Raw genomic sequence first — 17,749 nt, 5'->3', positions numbered from 1 at the left:
CTAAAGCAAGGCTACTGCTTGCTGTACTTGGGGGCCCTGCCTCCAGCAGGTCCCTGTGTTGCCAGCGTGGTGTCTGTGGCCCATTTCTTGTCTGCAAGCTTCCGAGTCTGATGGTCTGTGTGTCTGTTTGACCCTTCCCAGCCCTGATCACCCCATTCACAAAAGTTCTGAGGCCTGAGTAGGCCACAGGAGGGGCCACATCCACACTGTGCTCTGAGCTGAGCAGGGTGCTCCTGGGCCCTGGTGGAAGGGGCTGGAGACTCTTAGAGATGGGGAGTCAGGGTAGGGCTTGGCCGTGGTGTGGCTGGTGGCCTGGTCAGCTCCCATGCCAAGGGTCCTGGTCCTCAGTAGCCCTTGTGAGGACCTAGTCACTTACTATGGGGGAAGCAGATGAGACAGAGGCAGGACGAGCCTGTCTGCTATGTGCTGGAGGGACTCGGGAGAAACAGTGACAAAGCGGCATGGGGGTGGGGGTGTCTCAGAGAAAGTAGAGGGAAGGACAGCTCTGCAGGCGCACAGAGGTCTCACGTCCTGAGCTCTGGCGGGTCCCACTCACACAACAAGGATGGACGGTGAAGAAGAGGATTCTGGAGGCCGGGCAGGACCGTCATGTGCACAAACATTCAGACCTTTGGGGAGAGGCCAGGCCACCATGCCACCTCAATTGCGTGGATGGAGCGCAGCATCCCCAGTCCGGAGGCACCAGGCCTGCATGCTGGTCAGGCCCACTGAGAGGCCGTAGAGGACGTAGGCTTGGAGGCCCATCACGTGGTCTGAGCAGCTTCCACCCTGGGAGGCGCTGCCAGTGGCCCAGGAGCAGAGGACCCGAGTTGACCAGCTACAGGTGGCCCAAGGGAGCTGCTTGCAGAAGTATGCAGGTCTGAGGGCGACTGGCCAGGAGAAGGGTAGCTCCTGCTTCCCTCCTGGCTGGGATGTGCCTTGCTCTGGTCAGCCTGGTCGGTCCTGGGCTCTGGCCTCAGAAGCAGCAGGAATTTATGGGAAAGGAGCTCTGGTGCAAACTCATGGGACAGTTTAGGCAGCCTTTTTCGTGTCTCCTTCCTCAGCTGTACCTGTCAGGAACACAAAATCACTAAGAAATAGGAAGCCACAGAGGAGGCCACAGCCACGGTGTGGTGTGAGCTGGACAGTCACAGAAGAGTGACTTCCCCCACAGAAAAGTGGGGAAGGGGCCTGGGCCCTCAAATCTGGCATCAGATGCAATCGGACACAGGCCTGGTTGCTGTCTCCCTCCATCCTGTGGGAACTGTGGTCAATTCCATGTGTCTCTCCTTGACCTGAGGTCCCCACCGAGGATCCCAACTTCTCCGACTCCTCTCTGGCCTTCACCCAGATGAACTTGGCCCAGTCTGTCTTTGCTCCACAGCTCCACTACCCAGCCATAAGTCCAGGCGTCTATTCCTTGTTGACTCCAGAGTGTGAATGTTGCATTGTCCAGTGTCCACGTCCAGACCCCCAAATTCTCCTGAGAGCCTGATCTTCTCTGTGTCCCTCTGACCATCCCTAGCCCTGCCCACCAAGTTCACAAAGGGTCTGAGGAAGGAAGAGGCCACGGAAGGGACCACGGCGACACTACGCTGTGAGCTGAGCAAGGTGGCCCCCGTGGAGTGGAGGAAGGGGCCGGAGACCCTCAGAGCCGGGGACAGAGTCAGCCTGAGGCAGGACGGGGCCGTGTGTGAGCTGGAGATCCGTGACCTGGCCGTGGCAGACACTGGGGAGTACTCGTGCGTGTGCGGGCAGGAGAGGACAATGGCCACGCTGACCGTCAGTGGTAAAGACCATGTGTAGCCGGGCAAAGCTGTGTTTTCGTGTCCAGTTACTGACTTCATGACGTCTGTCCGCATTTGTTCCATGTTCTCTCCCCATCTCAGTGTCACCCTCTTCCCATAACTCCATGGAATTTCTTCCACTTTCCTGGGCTGTTGTAGAAACCATGAGAAGCCAGCATCTAAGCCACTTCCCACCCCTCGTGTCACCACTGGTTCCATCCTGTTGTCCTGTTGGAGTCTGTGTCTTTTCCTCTGTCCTGTCATGTCCTGCCTCCAGAGTTCTCCAGGGAATCTCATGTTCTGTGTGTTTCTGACCCTTCTCGGCCCTGCCCACTAGATTCATACAAAGTATGAGGCCTGAGGCAGCCACGGAATGGACCACACCATACTGTGCAAATACTGGGGCTGAGGGGAGCCAAACCCACAGCGTGTGCTCAGCACACCCTGCACGTGGCTGGTGTCCAGTTGGATTTTTTGTCATCTCTGTGCTGTCCATGTCCTGTGTCTTCCACATGCTCCGAATGTGCTTATTTCCATGTCTTTCTGACTCCCTCAGCCCTGCCTGCCAAGTTCACAAAGGGTCTGGGGAATGAGGAGGCCACGGAAGGGACCACAGCCACACTGCGCTGTGGGCTGAGCAAGGCGGCCCCTGTGGAGTGGAGGAAGGGATCCGAGACCCTCAGAGCCGGGGACAGAATCAGCCTGAGGCAGGACGGGGCCGTTTGTGAGCTGGAGATCCATGGCTTGGCCGTGGGGGATACCGGGGAGTACTCGTGCGTGTGCGGGCAGGAGAGGACCTCGGCCACGCTGACCGTCAGGGGTAAAGACCGTGTGTGGCTGGGCAAAGCTGTGTTTTGGCGTCCAATTATTGACCTCCTGATGTCTGTCCGCATTTGTCCCATGTTCTCTCCCCATCTCAGTGTCCCCCTCTTCCCATAACTCCATGGAATTTCTTCCACTTTCTTGGGCTGTTGTAGAAGCCATGAGAAGCCGCATCTAAGCCACTTCCCAGCCCTCGTGTCACCACTGGTTCAGTCCTTTTGGAGTCCTCTGTCATGTCATGTCCTGCCTCCAAAGTCTCCAGAGAATCTCATGTTCTGTGTGTGTTTCCAACCCTCCCAAACCTGCCCACTGGATTCATACAAAGTATGAGGCTTGAGGCAGCCACAGAGAGGACTAAACCATCTTGTACAAATACTGGGCTGAGAGAAGCCACAACCCACAGCGTGTGCTCAGCACACCCAGCACGTTGCCTGTGTCCACTTGGATTTTGTGTCATCTCTGTGCTGTCCATGTACTGTGTCTGCCATGTGCTCAGAACATGGTTGTTACCATGTCTTTCTGACTCCCTCAGCCCTGCCCGCCAAGTTCACAAAGGGTCTGAGGAAGGAAGAGGCCACAGAAGGGGCCACAGTCATGCTGCACTGTGAGTTGAGCAAGGCGGCCCCTGTGGAGTGGAGGAAGGGGTCTGAGACCCTCAGAGCCGGGGACAGAGTCAGCCTGAGGCAGGACAGGGCCATGTGTGAGCTGGAGATCCGTGACCTGGCTGTGGCAGACACCGGGGAGTACTCGTGCGTGTGTGGGCAGGAGAGGACCTCGGCCACGCTGACCGTCAGTGGTAAAGACCGTGTGTGGCCGGGCAAAGCTGTGTTTTGGCGTCCAATTATTGACCTCCTGACGTCTGTCTGCATTTGTTCCATGTTCTTTCCCCATCTCGGTGTCACCCTCTTCCCATAACTCCATGGAATTTTTTCCATTTTCTTGGGCTGTTGTAGAAACCATGAGAAGCCGCATCTAAGCCACTTCCCACCCCTTGTATCACCACTGGTTCAGTCCTTTTGGAGTCCTCCGTCATGTCATGTCCTGCCTCCAAAGTTCTCCAGGGAATCTCATGTTCTGTGTGTTTCTGACCCTTCTCGGCCCTGCCCACTAGATTCATACAAAGTATGAGGCCTGAGGCAGCCACGGAATGGACCACACCATACTGTGCAAATACTGGGGCTGAGGGGAGCCAAACCCACAGCGTGTGCTCAGCACACCCTGCACGTGGTTGGTGTCCAGTTGGATTTTTTGTCATCTCTGTGCTGTCCATGTCCTGTGTCTTCCACATGCTCAGAATGTGATTATTTCCGTGTCTTTCTGACTCCCTCAGCCCTGCCCGCCAAGTTCACAAAGGGTCTAAGGAAGGAAGAGGCCACAGAGGGGGCCACAGCCACACTGCGCTGTGAGCTGAGCAAGGCGACCCCCGTGGAGTGGAGGAAGGGGCCTGAGACCCTCAGAGCCGGGGACAGAGTCAGCCTGAGGCAGGACGGGGCCGTTTGTGAACTGGAGATCCGTGGCCTGACTGTGATGGATGCTGGGGAGTACTCGTGCGTGTGTGGGCAGGAGAGGACCTCGGCCACGCTGACTGTCAGGGGTAAAGACTATGTGTGGCCGGGCACAGCTGTGTTTTGGCGTCCAATTATTGACCTCCTGACATCTGTCTGCATGCGTTCCATGTTCTCTCCCCATCTCAGTGTCACCCTCTTCCCAGAACTCCATGGAATTTCTTCTGCCTTCCTGGGCTGTTGTAGAAGCCATGAGAAGCCAGCGTCTAAGCCACTTCCCAGCCCTCGTGTTACCACTGGTTCAGTCCTGTAGGAGTCCATGTCTTTTCCTCTGTCCTGTCATGTCCTGCCTCAAAAGTTCTCCAGAGAATCTGATGTTTTGTGTGTTTCTGACCCTTCCCCGCCCTGCCTGCCAGATTCATACAAAGTGTGAGGCCTGTGGCAGCCACAGAATGGACCCCAGCCATACTGTGCACATACTGTGCTGAGGGAACGCATAACCCACAGAGTTGCTCAGCACACCCAGCACTGTGTCCACTTGGATTTTGTGTCATCTCTGTGCTATCCATGTACTGTGTCTGCCATGTGCTCAGAACATGGTTGTTACCATGTCTTTCTGACTCCCTCAGCCCTGCCCGCCAAGTTCACAAAGGGTCTGAGGAAGGAAGAGGCCACAGAAGGGTCCACGGTCATGCTGCACTGTGAGCTGAGCAAGGCGGCCCCCGTGGAGTGGAGGAAGGGGCCTGAGACCCTCAGAGCCGGGGACAGAGTCAGCCTGAGGCAGGATGGGGCCGTGTGTGAGCTGCAGATCCGTGACCTGGCTGTGGCAGACACAGGGGAGTACTCATGCATGTGTGGGCAGGAGAGGACCTCGGCCACGCTGACCGTCAGGGGTAAAGAACGTGTGTGGCCGGGCACAGCTGTGTTTTGGCGTCCAATTATTGACCTCCTGATGTCTGTCTGCATTTGTTCCATGTTCTCTCCCCATCTCAGTGTCACCCTCTTCCCATAACTCCATGGAATTTCTTCCACTTTCCTGGGCTGTTGTAGAAACCATGAGAAGCCAGCATCTAAGCCACTTCCCACCCCTCGTGTCACCACTGGTTCCATCCTGTTGTCCTGTTGGAGTCTGTGTCTTTTCCTCTGTCCTGTCATGTCCTGCCTCCAGAGTTCTCCAGGGAATCTCATGTTCTGTGTGTTTCTGACCCTTCTCGGCCCTGCCCACTAGAGTCATACAAAGTATGAGGCCTGAGGCAGCCACGGAATGGACCACACCATACTGTGCAAATACTGGGGCTGAGGGGAGCCAAACCCACAGCGTGTGCTCAGCACACCCTGCACGTGGCTGGTGTCCAGTTGGATTTTTTGTCATCTCTGTGCTGTCCATGTCCTGTGTCTTCCACATGCTCCGAATGTGCTTATTTCCATGTCTTTCTGACTCCCTCAGCCCTGCCTGCCAAGTTCACAAAGGGTCTGGGGAATGAGGAGGCCACGGAAGGGACCACAGCCACACTGCGCTGTGGGCTGAGCAAGGCGGCCCCTGTGGAGTGGAGGAAGGGATCCGAGACCCTCAGAGCCGGGGACAGAATCAGCCTGAGGCAGGACGGGGCCGTTTGTGAGCTGGAGATCCGTGGCCTGGCCGTGGGGGATGCCGGGGAGTACTCGTGCGTGTGCGGGCAGGAGAGGACCTCGGCCACGCTGACCGTCAGGGGTAAAGACCGTGTGTGGCCGGGCAAAACTGTGTTTTGGCGTCCAATTATTGACCTCCTGACATCTGTCTGCATTTGTTCCATGTTCTCTCACCATCTCAGTGTCACCCTCTTCCCATAACTCCATGGAATTTCTTCCACTTTTCTGGGCTGTTGTAGAAACCATGAGAAGCCAGCATCTAAGCCACTTCCCACCCCTTGTGTCACCACTGGTTCAGTCCTTTTGGAGTCCTCTGTCATGTCATGTCCTCCCTCCAAAGTTCTCCAGAGAATCTCTTGTTCTGTGTGTGTTTCCAACCCTCCCAACCCTGACCACTGGATTCATACAAAGTATGAGGCTTGAGGCAGCCACAGAGAGGACTAAACCATCTTGTACAAATACTGGGCTGAGAGAAGCCACAACCCACGGCGTGTGCTCAGCACACTCAGCACGTTGCCTGTGTCCACTGGGATTTTTTGTCATCTCTGCGTCCGTGTCCCTTGTCTTCCACATGCTCAGAATGTGATGTTTTCTGTATCTTTCTGACTCCCTAGCTCTGCCCGCCAAGTTCACAAAGGTTCTGAGGAAGGAAGAGGCCACAGAGGGGTCCACAGTCATGCTGCACTGTGAGCTGAGCTATGCAGCCCACGTGGAGTGGAGGAAGGGGCCTGAGACCCTCAGAGCCGGGGACAGAGTCAGCCTGAGGCAGGATGGGGCCGTGTGTGAGCTGGAGATCCGTGACCTGGCCATGGCAGACACTGGGGAGTACTTGTGCATGTGCGGGCAGGAGAGGACCTCGGCCGTGCTCACTGTCCTGGGTAATGACGAACTTTGGGCACTTGAGTGACCTCTCTGCTTCTCATTCTCTGCCCTCCTCATGTCTCTCGATGTTACTGTCACCTCAGAGTCACGCGCACCATTTGTCTGATCCATCTCATAAGCACACACTGAGAGTATACTGGTCTGCCCTGTCTAGGCCCTGGGGCACAGATCCCATGGGTACGTGGTGCAGAGATCTACAGGGAGGCACCAGCAGACAGGCGTCAGGGTCCATGAGGGTTGCCCGCAACAGCTTCACGTGGCTGAGGCTGCAGAGATGTGGAAGGTTTGGGCCCAGGCATGGAATTGAGGGCTTGCATGTCATTTGATGGACATTCACAGGAGGACTGAGGTGGAGTATCGGGGGGTTCAGAGAGGAAGTGGCCAGACAGGCCAGGCCCTCTTGTGTCTGGTGACAGCATTGGATCCACCCTTGAGGTTGTGTGGAGCCTCTGAAGAGCTGTCTCACTCAGCTAGGGATGTATAACAAATACCAGACAGTGACTTAATAGACATTTATAGTCTTGCAATCTGGAGGCTGGAAGTCCAAGATCAAAGTGTCGGCAGGGCTGGTTTCTCCTGAGGCCTCTTTCCTTGGTGTGTAGACGGCTGTCTTCTCCGTCTCCTCATCTCCTCTTATCACCTCTTCTTATAAGGACACCAGTCCTAATGACCTCATTTACCTTAATTATCTCTGTGAAGACCTCATTTCCAAATGTGTTTACATTCTCAGGTCCTGGGGGTTAGGACTTCAACATATGAATTTGAGGGGAGACAGAATTCAGTCCATAACTCTCTGCCCGTCTTATCACCCCAAAATGCATGTCCTTCTCACATGCAGGATACATTCATCCCATCCCCAAAGCCCAAAAGTCTTAACCCGTTCCAGTGTCACCTCTGAGTCCAAAGTCAGATCTGAATATTGTCTAAATCGAGTGTGGCTGAGACTTGAGATACAATTCGTCCTGAGGCACAATTCCTCTGCAGCTGTGAACTTGTGAAATCAGACAAGTTATGCACTTCTAAAATACAGCTGGGGGACAGGCGCAGGATAGATGTTTGCATTCCAAAAGGGAGAAGGAAGAAAGAGGCCACTGGTGCCACAGAAGCCCAACACCCAGCAGGACAAATTCTGTTAGATTTTAAGTCTGGAGAATGTTCCTCTGGCTCAATGCTCTGTCCTCTGGGCCCACCAGAGTGGTGACCCTGCCCCCTTGGCCCTGGGAAGAGGTGGTGTGGCCCTCTGAACCTATGGATGCAGTGGCAGCTCTGCCAACCTTTGAATTGCCTTTGGAGTCATTTTCTCCCGTTCTTGAAGGATAACATATGTTCACAGCTGGATAACTCTAGTAACCCATCTTTTGGAAATCCCAGAACTCCGACAGCCCCCATCGCTTCATCCATTCTCCGTCCTATTCAGTCATGGTTGGCAGCGTTTCTGCTGATATAAAATTCTCAAAAGCCTTGTTGGTCTCCCATGCAATCCACAGGAGTCCAAGCCATCAGGCAAGAGGGTCCCCCACACATCCTTCCTGTATAATCCTATTTCTATTCCCAGCTTCTGCTGAGAGGGCTGGTTGGATCCAGGACTCACACTCAATCTCTTTACCAAATGATTTTCCAGCCACACCCTTGGTGTTCTCTACAGAACATGGTTTCTCCCTTTTTGCAATTTGGATCGACTAAAAATTTTCTAAATTTTCAACTTCTGGTTTCTCGTTGCTTGACAATTCTCTCTTCAACTTCTCTCATTGTACTATAGGCAGCAAGGAGAAATCAGGCTGCTCCCTCAACATTTTGCTTAGAAACCTCCTCAGCTAAATATCCACATTAACTCACAAGTTCTACCTTCCACAAAACTCGAGGACACAACTCAGCAAGTACTTGTCTGAGGACCTTTATGAAAAGATCGCTGGCTTTATAAAGGATCACCTGTTTTAAGTTTCCAGTAACGTGGTCCTCACTTCCATTTGAGGCCTTACCAGAAGCACCTTTAATGTCCGTATTTCTACAAATAACGTCTTCAAGGCAATCTTGATTTATCTAACACGCCCCTCAGAACTCTTCCAGCTTCCACCCATTCCCCAGTTTCAATACCACCTCCACAGTTTTAGGTGTGTGTCACAGTAGCACCCCACTCCTGGTACCAAAATCTGAATGGCTCGACAACATAACTCTGGCTTAAACATCAAAAATTTATTTCCTCCCAGTCCTGGAGGCTGGAAGTCTGAGATCTGGGTATCAGCAGGGCTGGTTCCTCCTGAGGCCTCTCTCCTTGGTGTGTAGACGGCTGTCTTCTCCCTGTGTTCTCACGTGGTTGCCCCTCTGTATGTCTGTGTCCTCATCTCTCCTTATAAGGACACCAGTCATGTGGGATCAGGGCCCACCCTAGTGACCTCATTTTGCCTTAATCACTTCTGTAAAGACCCATCTCCACATGTAGCCCCCTTCTGAGGCCCTGGGGGCTGGGACCCCACCATGTGAATGTTAAGGGGATCCAGCTCAGCCCATGACAGGGTGTAACCAGGCTGGGCCCTGTTCAGCTATAACCTGTGAAGCTGACACTCTGCCTGGAGTCGGCATGGAGAAGAGGCTGGCAGGTCAGCAGGACGGAGGTATCATTAGGAGGCCACGACTGGAGTCCACGGGGTCTAAGTGACCTGAGCCAGGAAGTGGGGGTCCAGCGGAGTCAGGACAGGAAAGTGTGAGCTGGAGGAGGCAGAGCCTGGGCGGGGCTGGCATGCTGTGTGCCCAGGTGTGTCCAGGTGTGGGCAGTGCTAGATGGACGCCCTACTTGGGATGGGCAGCACATAGTGAGGGTGATGATGGAGTGGTGGATGTCCTGACCAGAAGGTGCCTCTGGGAGGTTCTCCTGGGAGAAGTGTCCGTTGCATTGCTGCATGGGAGGGTGGTGAGCTAGAGGAGCCTGGCTGGGAGATGTGGGTACAGGAGAGGTCAGTCCTTAGCCAGTATGAAAGGTCATGGGTGGGACAAGGTGCCCTTTAAGAAGACAAGACGCCTGGGTGGGGTCAGTCTCCTACTGCCCTATGCCTTGGCAGGCAGGACACAGGAAGACCTCACTGTCACACATGCATTGGTCTGCCTCCTCCCACGTGCCCAGCCTTCCTGCTTCTGTTTCCACCCTGAGTGTTCACATCATGCCCCCAGTCCTCCAGAGGAGTTGATGGATTCTGTCCATCTGATCCTCCCCAGCCCTGCCTGCTAAGTTCATCCAAGAACTGAAGACCAAGGAGGCCATGGAAGGGACCACGGCCACACTGCACTGTGAGCTGAGCAAGGTGGCCCCCGTGGAGTGGAGGAAGGGGTCTGAGACCCTCAGAGCCGGGGACAGAGTCAGCCTGAGGCAGGATGGGGCCGTATGTGAGCTGGAGATCCGTGGCCTGGCCGTGGCAGATGCCGGGGAGTACTCGTGCGTGTGCGGGCAGGAGAGGACCTCGGCCATGCTGACCGTGAGGGGTAAAGACCGTGTGTGGCCGAGCAAAGCTGTGTTTTGGCGTCTAATTATTGACCTCCTGACATCTGTCTGCATTCGTTCCATGTTTTCTCCCCATCTCAGTGTCACCCTCTTCCCACAACTCCGTGGAATTTCTTCCGCCTTCTTGTTGTGTGAACCACAGGAAACCAGAATCTAACCACTTCCCACTGTTGTGTCACCGCTGGCTCTGTCCTGTTGCCCTGTCGGAGTCTGTGTATTTTCCTCCGTCCTGTCACATCCTGTCCCCCAACACTCTCCAGAGAATCTGATGTTCTCTGTGTTTTTCCAAACCTCCCCATCCCTTCCCATCAGTTTCATACAAAGCATGAGGCCAAAGGAGGCCATGAAAGGGGCCACAGCCATGCTCCGCAGGCTGGGCTGGGGAAGCCGCAACCCAGAGCACGTGCTCAGCACACTCAGCACGTGGCCTGTGTCCACGTGGGTCTTCTGTCATCTCTGTGCTGTCCACATCCTGTCTCATCTGTGTGCTCAGAAAGCATGATAGGGCCAGCCCCATGGCTTAGCGGTTAAGTGCGCGCGCTCCGATGCTGGCGGCCCGAGTTCGGATCCCAGGCACACACCGATGCACCACTTCTCTGGCCATGCTGAGGCCGCGTCCCACATACAGCAACTAGAAGGATGTGCAACTATGACATACAACTATCTACTGGGGCTTTGGGGGAAAAATAAATAAATAAAATCTTTAAAAAAAAAAAAGAAGAAAGCTTGATAGTCATGTCTTTCTGGCCCTCAGCCCTGCCCACCAACTTCACAAAGGGTCTGAGGAAGGAAGAAGCCACAGAGGGGGCCACAGCCACACTGTGCTGTGAGCTGAGCAAGGCGGCCCCCGTGGAGTGGAGGAAGGGGCCCGAGACCCTCAGAGCCGGGGACAGAGTCAGCCTGAGGCAGGACGGGGCCGTGTGTGAGCTGGAGATCCGTGACCTGGCCGTGGCAGACACTGGGGAGTACTCGTGCGTGTGCGGGCAGGAGAGGACCTCGGCCACGCTGACCGTCAGGGGTAAAAACCGTGTGTGGCCGGGCAAAGCTGTGTTTTGGCATCCAATTATTGACCTCGTGACATCTGCCTGCATGCGTTCCATGTTCTCTCCCCATCTCAGTGTCACCCTCTTCCCATAACTCCATGGAATTTCTTCCGCTTTCCTGGGCTGTTGTAGAAACCATGAGAAGCCAGCATCTAAGCCACTTCCCAGCCCTCATGTCACCACGGGTTCCGGCTTGTTGTCCTGTTGGAGTCTGTGTCTTTTCCTCTGTCCTGTCATGTCCTGCCTCAAAAGTTCTCCAGAGAATCTGACGTGCTGTGTGTTTCTGACCCTCCCTACCCTGCTCACTGGATTCATGGAAAGCATGAGGCCTGAGGCAGCCATGGAATGGACCCCAGCCACACTGTGCACATACTGTGCTGAGGGGAGCCACAACCCATAGTGTGTGCTCAGCACACCTAGCACGTGGCCTGTGTCCACTTGGGTTTTTTGTCATGTCTGTGCTGTCCATGTCCTGTCTCATTTGTGTGCACAGAAACCATGACAGTCCATGTCTTTCTGACTCTCTCAGCCCTGCCTGCCAAGTTCACACAGGGTCTGAGGCATGAGGAGGCCACGGAAGGGAACATGGTCACGCTGCACTGTGAGCTGAGCAAGGCGGCCCCTGTGGAGTGGAGGAAGGGGTCCGAGACCCTCAGAGCCGGGGACAGAGTCAGCCTGAGGCAGGACGGGGCTGTGTGTGAGCTGGAGATCCGTGGCCTGGCTGTGGCAGACACCGGGGAGTACTCGTGCGTGTGTGGGCAGGAGAGGACATCAGCCACGCTGACCATCAGGGGTAATGACCACATATGGTCACTTGGACTCGCTTAGGTGCCCATTCTCATCTCCTTGTGTCTTGTACCCACTGGCTCCCCATGTGTGCTTGCCTCTCTGTGCTTTGGACAGCTTCCTTCTGTCCCTGTCTGCTCACCCGTCACGGCATTGTCTGGTTGTCTATTGGCTGGGTGCAGATCTCCATCTGGTGACCTCATGTGGCCAGTGCTTGTGGTAGGGACAGAATTCCCACCTCGTGCCTCTCCCCTGTCTTAATCCACCCAACTTTTCCCCATCCCTCACAGCCTCTAGTCAGGGTCTGAGGGTCGTGGCCCTGCCCTAGGGGTCTGACGGGACCCCCTACCCTGATGACCTGGAGGGACACAGCCCTGTCCATGGGTGTCCTGGGTGGAAGCCACATGACAGTAGCCCTGGCTGGATCCAGAGCTCCTCTCACAGCCCCCACCATGGTCCCTCCTTCCCTTGAAGGGGACCCAGACCCATGACCTGCTCTGCCACCCGCAGCGTCTGGAGCTCGTGGCAGTGGGTCCTGAGGGCAGGCCAGGCAGCTGAGGTGAAGCCACTGGCCATGCCTGGCCTGCCCTCAGCAGGGCTGACTGGGTGTTGGGGTGCCTGTCTCGGGGCTGACCCTGTCTCCCTTCTTCCCGTAGCCCCACAGGTGGTGTTCAGGAAGCCGCTGCAGAGCCTGCAGGCTGAGGAGGGCGCCATGGCCAGCCTGCAGTGCGAGCTGTCTGAGCCCAGCGCCACCGTGGTCTGGAGCAAGGGCGGCCTGGAGCTGCAGGCTGAGGGGCGCCGGGAGCTGCGGCAGTGGGGCCACATGGTGGAGCTGGTGCTGTGGGACCTGCGGCGGGAGGATGCTGGCGAGTACACCTGTGCCTGTGGCTCCCAGGCCACCAGTGCCACCCTCACCATCACAGGTGGGCCCCAAGGCCCTCTGTGCAGGGCCTGCATGCTTTGGGGGGACCCTCTGGGCTGCACCCCCACCCTGGGAGTCCCACAGTGGGGACACGGGCTCACGCAGGGCCGGCAGAGCTGGCCTGAGGCTCTGCCCCCCACCACTCACCCCCACCCTGTAGCTGCACCTGTACCAACCTCACGCTCTCTCCCCACCCGGTAGCCATGCCCGTGCGGTTCCTCCGGGAGCTGCAGGCCCAGGAGGTGGATGAGGGCGCGACAGCACGCCTGTGCTGTGAGCTGAGCCGGGCGGGCGCCAGCGTGGAGTGGCGCAAGGGTTCCCTGCAGCTCTTCCCCTGTGCCAAGTACCAGATGGTGCAGGAGGGCACAGCCGCTGAGCTGCTGGTGTGTGGCGCAGAGCAGGAGGACGCCGGCCACTACACCTGCGACACGGGCCACGCGCAGAGCACGGCCAGTCTCTTGGTCCGCGGTGAGTTGCCCACCAACCCCTGCCCTCCCCAGGCTCCTCCACCCCCGTGGAACAGGCAGTCTTGCTCAGTGGCCCTAAGTGCCCTCCTTGGCCCCCCAGCCCCTAGGCCCACGTTCGAGACGGAGCTGCAGAGCGCGGAGCAGGAGGCAGGCAGCGTGGCCCGGCTGCACTGTGAGCTGAGCGCGGTGGAGCCTGGGGTCCCCGTGCAGTGGCTCAAGGAGGGCGTGGAGCTGCACGGGAGCCCCAAGTACGAGATGCGGCGCCAGGGGGTCACGTGCGAGCTGCTGATCCACAGGCTTGAGGCCAAGGATGCGGGCGAGTATGCCTGTGTGGTGGGCGGCCAGCAGACCTTGGCCTCCGTCGTGGTCAGAGGTGAGCCCTCCCTATTACATCCACTCCCTCTATAGCTGCCACGCCTGCTGCCCCAGCGCCCCCTCTCACCAGGCGCTGTTGCAAGGGTGACTCTGAGGCCCCTGGGGTTACAAGCTCTCTCTGGTCATTTCTGCACCACTCCCATCCTGACGGCCCCAGAAGAGTGCCGACACTGGGGAAACTGAGGCTGTGGCCCCTGAAGGCTTCCGTGCCTCCCGCCCCCAGCCGGCAGGTGGGGCAGTCTGGCCTGGGCCACCCTCTCTGAGCCCCTGCCTGTCTGTCCTGAAGGTCTTGCCTCCCTGACGTCCCGGCCAGGGGAGGGCTGGCTGCAGGGCGGGGACTGACAGAGCAGCCCACCACCCCACAACCCTTCACCCACTTCTTCCAAACAGAGGTGTCCCCAGCCCAGCCTCGGCCTCCAGGAGCTCGGTGTCACGGAAAGGGGCCGTGTCTGGTGACAAGTGCCGTATGGGGCAAATAGAGGCTGTGGCAGGAGAAGAGCGTGCAAGCGTTCGGGAGGGCTTCCTGGAGGAGGGGCGTGGGAGGTTGGCTGGTAAAGAGCACCCCTTTGCCCACCTCCCAGAGCCAGAGGTGACTATCGTGCGGGGGCTGGTGGACGCCGAGGTGCAGGCCCACGGGGACGTGGACTTCAGCTGCGAGGTGTCGCGGGCTGGAGCTGCGGACGTGGAGTGGCGCCTGCAGGGCCTGCCGCTGCAGAGCAACGAGGTGACGGAGGTGGCGGCGCGGGGTCGCACCCACGTGCTGCGGCTGAGGGGCGTGACGCCCGACGACGCGGGCACTGTGTCCTTCCACGTGGGCCGCCACACGTCCTCTGCCCAGCTCACCGTCCGAGGTAGCGGGTGCCGGGCAGGTCTCCCCACTTACCATGCTCGGGGCCGGAGCATCCAGGCCCTGCTGGGGAGAGAGACAGACTGCAGGCATCCCTGCCTTTGGGGTGGGCACTGGCAGGGAGGTGGACCTGTGAACGGGCGAGGGGGGATGGCCCGAGATGTCGGGGTGGAGTGGGGGCGTCCCAGGCTGAGGGGCCAAGTCACACTGGTGGGGCGGGGGTAGCAGGCTTTGTGGAGGCTCACGGGGTGTCTGAGTTTAGCTGTGTCTCCTGACTCTCTCACTGGGGGGCTGCTGCAAATTTTGGCTCACCCCCAGCCCGTAGTCATCCATCATCTCCAGGCCTCAGTCTCTACCGGGAGCTGGAAGGCACTGAGAACGGGATTCCTCCTTGTCTTCAGGAATTGGGGTGGGGGTGCTGGGGGCAGACCTCGAGCACTGGGAGGTGCTCCCAATGGAGTGTAGGGCTCCCAGACGCAGAGGCTGACACCACACCCCACACCCTGTGCAGCCCCTGAGGTGACCATCCTGGAGCCCCTGCAGGACGTGCAACTCAGCGAGGGCCAGGATGCCCACTTCCGGTGTCGGCTGTCCAGGGCCTCGGGCCAGGAGGTCCGCTGGGCTCTGGGAGGGGTGCCCCTGCAGGCCAACGAGATGAATGACATCACGGTGGAGCACGGCACGCTCCACTTGCTCACCCTGCACAAGGTGGGGTCCCCGGGACCTGCTCCACCCACAGTGCTCCCAGGGGTGCGGGAAGGGGAAGGTTCTAACTCCAGTCGGATTGAGCTGGGACTTGCAAACAGAAATGGTTGGCATGGGGCTTCCGGCTGAGACCCCACCTCTGTCCCTCAGGTGACCCTCGAAGATGCTGGAACCATCAGTTTCCAAGTGGGCTCGTGTAGCTCGGAGGCCCAGCTGAAGGTCACAGGTGGGCAGCCCCTTCTGCGCCTGGCTCTCCTGCTATGGGTGTCCGTGTTTCCCCTTATCAAGTAGCTGTTGGGGGTGCGGCCAGGAACCCAAGCTTTCCAGAAAATATCTTGCCTTGGTGGGGGACAATTTTCTGCCCCCTGACCACTAAAGCCACAGGCCAAGAGCCCACCGAGGTGCACCAGTGCAGATCAGCTTGAGAGATTCTGCTGTGTGGGGGGGGTTCCTGTGTGGTATTAGTGCTGTCTGCAGGAGGGAGACCCGGAGCCCGGCTGCTGTGAGCCTGGGCCCTAAGGTGGAGGCAGGGCCTTCTGGATTTCCACCCTCCATGTAGCTACTCCTGTAACACAGGTCCATGTGCTTATGTCCATCTTCACACACCTGCACGCCCGACAGGCTCCCAGGTGCTGATGCAACAGCAGGCCCGTGACACATGGACAGTTTTGGGTATGGCATACTTGTCCCCAGACATGCAGACAGGGTTCTAAGGACCTTTGACTTGGGTTATACCTTGTTCCCAGAGTTAGTCGTCCCTGAGTGCCTGGCCTTGAGTGACCCTCCCCTGCATTCCTACCCCAGTTGTCAAACTGGTCCCATCCATCCACCATCCATCCATCATCCATCCACCATCCATCTACCATCCATGCATCATCCATCCACCATCGATCTACTGTTCCTCCATCCATCATCCATCATCTATTTTCCATTCATTCATCTATCCATCCTTCCATTCATGTATCTACCATCTACCCATCCATCCATTCATCTATCCATCCATCATCCATCCACCATCCATCAACATCCATCCATCATCCATCTACCACTGATCTACTATCCATCCATTCATCATCCATCATCTGTCATCCATCCTCCATCTACCATCCATCTACCCATCCACCATGTGTCCACCTGTCCATCCGTCCATACATCCACCTATCCATCCATCGATCCATCCATCCATCCATCCATCCATTTATCCATCCATCATGTATCTACTATCTACCTCAAGAGAGAGAGCCCTCAGGGAGCCTCCAATCTACTGGAGAAGTTGGACATGGAGACAGAATGTGTCCTCTGTCCCAGGTGCTCCCCCACCACAAGTCTTCAGGGAATGGACAGACATGGTCAGCTCTGTGGCCTCTGTGGCTGGGAGAAGCTCCAGAGTGCAGTGCCCTCGAGTGATGGGAGACGGTCAGTTTTCTGGGTGTCCTGAGCAGGGCCGGGCCAGGAAGGGCCTCATGTGTTCATCAGAGTGGGCATCTGTGAGGGGGTGGAATGGAGCTGGATTGGGCTTGCTGAGGGCTGTGCCTTGGCCCCTCTCTTGGCCAGATGTCCTGAGCCAGGGCGAGCTGGTCTGCATACAGGCACCGGCTGTGGGCATGGGTGCCCAGTAGGTGGCGTATAGGCAAACCTGGAAACCGTGCTGGAGACGGGGTGGGAGCTGCGGGGAGGCGGTCAGCCGTGCACTCTAGGAGAGGGGGGGGACGCTGGGGGGCTGGGGCTGGGTGTTGGTGGTGCACCCCCAGCAAGGATACGGGGGCTTCTGAGGGAGCGCTGCCTGGGGCAGATGCAGGGGCTGCCTGTGTACGTGCTCTTCGTCCACCCCTCTCGCCCTCTTCCCCAGGGATGGGGGGGTTGGGGCTGTGGGAGCAGGTGGAGAAGCGTCTGGGCTTTGCCAACTGTGGACACGTCTCCTTCTTCACGAGGGGCCCCAGGATGACCTGGGGAAAGTGCTCTGAAGCGAGCATGAGGGCAGGGTACAGGTCCCACCCTGGGAGGCAGGAGCCTGCACCCCCAGCCCCGGGCAGTTCGGGTGTTGCTCTCTCTGCCCTGAGTCTCCCCTTCTCTCTTGCCCACGGGGCTGGGGCGGCCATGCTCTCAGCACTTCTGCCACATCTGCCCCGAGATGGAGAACAGAGGAGGCAAGTAGGGGACACAGAGCAGGCAGGCTCAAGCCCTGCTGTGTGACGGGCAGGGAGCAGCTGCCACACAGCTTTAGGGCCCCAGAATCTTAGGGACAGACGGAGCTCAGGGGACATCTGGACAAATGGCACTCTGGGATGGGAGAAGCATCTGCTTCTGCACCCCCAGGGACGGAAGGCTTGCTTCCTGAGGCAGAACCCCCACCTCAGAGTGGCGGGCTCCATGGCCCCTCCTCCCCCACAGCCCACCTGACAAAGATCGCAGTCGTGGGGCCTGGGGTGTGTCCATTCTGCCTTCTGGAAAGGTGAATCAGGTCATCTGTCTCCTTTGGTGAAACC

General features: G+C 57.5%; 1 protein-coding gene and 1 pseudogene across 1 annotated transcript in view; both read left to right on the top strand.

Annotated features, from left to right (window-relative positions):
* The window catches only part of OBSCN (obscurin, cytoskeletal calmodulin and titin-interacting RhoGEF), a 143,032-nt gene that overhangs the window by 67,816 nt on the left and 57,467 nt on the right, over window positions 1-17,749 (top strand). The window contains exons 40-50 of the mRNA XM_087430249.1: window positions 1,526-1,789; window positions 3,940-4,203; window positions 4,744-5,007; window positions 10,873-11,136; window positions 11,691-11,954; window positions 12,604-12,870; window positions 13,071-13,337; window positions 13,437-13,709; window positions 14,293-14,562; window positions 15,070-15,266; window positions 15,414-15,489. Coding sequence (XP_087286375.1) covers window positions 1,526-1,789; window positions 3,940-4,203; window positions 4,744-5,007; window positions 10,873-11,136; window positions 11,691-11,954; window positions 12,604-12,870; window positions 13,071-13,337; window positions 13,437-13,709; window positions 14,293-14,562; window positions 15,070-15,266; window positions 15,414-15,489 — 2,670 coding nt within the window. The remainder of the gene's footprint in view (window positions 1-1,525; window positions 1,790-3,939; window positions 4,204-4,743; window positions 5,008-10,872; window positions 11,137-11,690; window positions 11,955-12,603; window positions 12,871-13,070; window positions 13,338-13,436; window positions 13,710-14,292; window positions 14,563-15,069; window positions 15,267-15,413; window positions 15,490-17,749) is intronic.
* Window positions 2,102-3,099, top strand: LOC147917376 (obscurin-like; annotated as a pseudogene).

Source organism: Ceratotherium simum, chromosome 4 (assembly GCF_057802395.1).
Source record: "Ceratotherium simum simum isolate JZ-2026a chromosome 4, ASM5780239v1, whole genome shotgun sequence".
NCBI lineage: Eukaryota > Metazoa > Chordata > Mammalia > Perissodactyla > Rhinocerotidae > Ceratotherium > Ceratotherium simum.
Note: the sequence above shows the minus strand (reverse complement) of the source record. Positions and strands in the feature narration are given on the sequence as shown.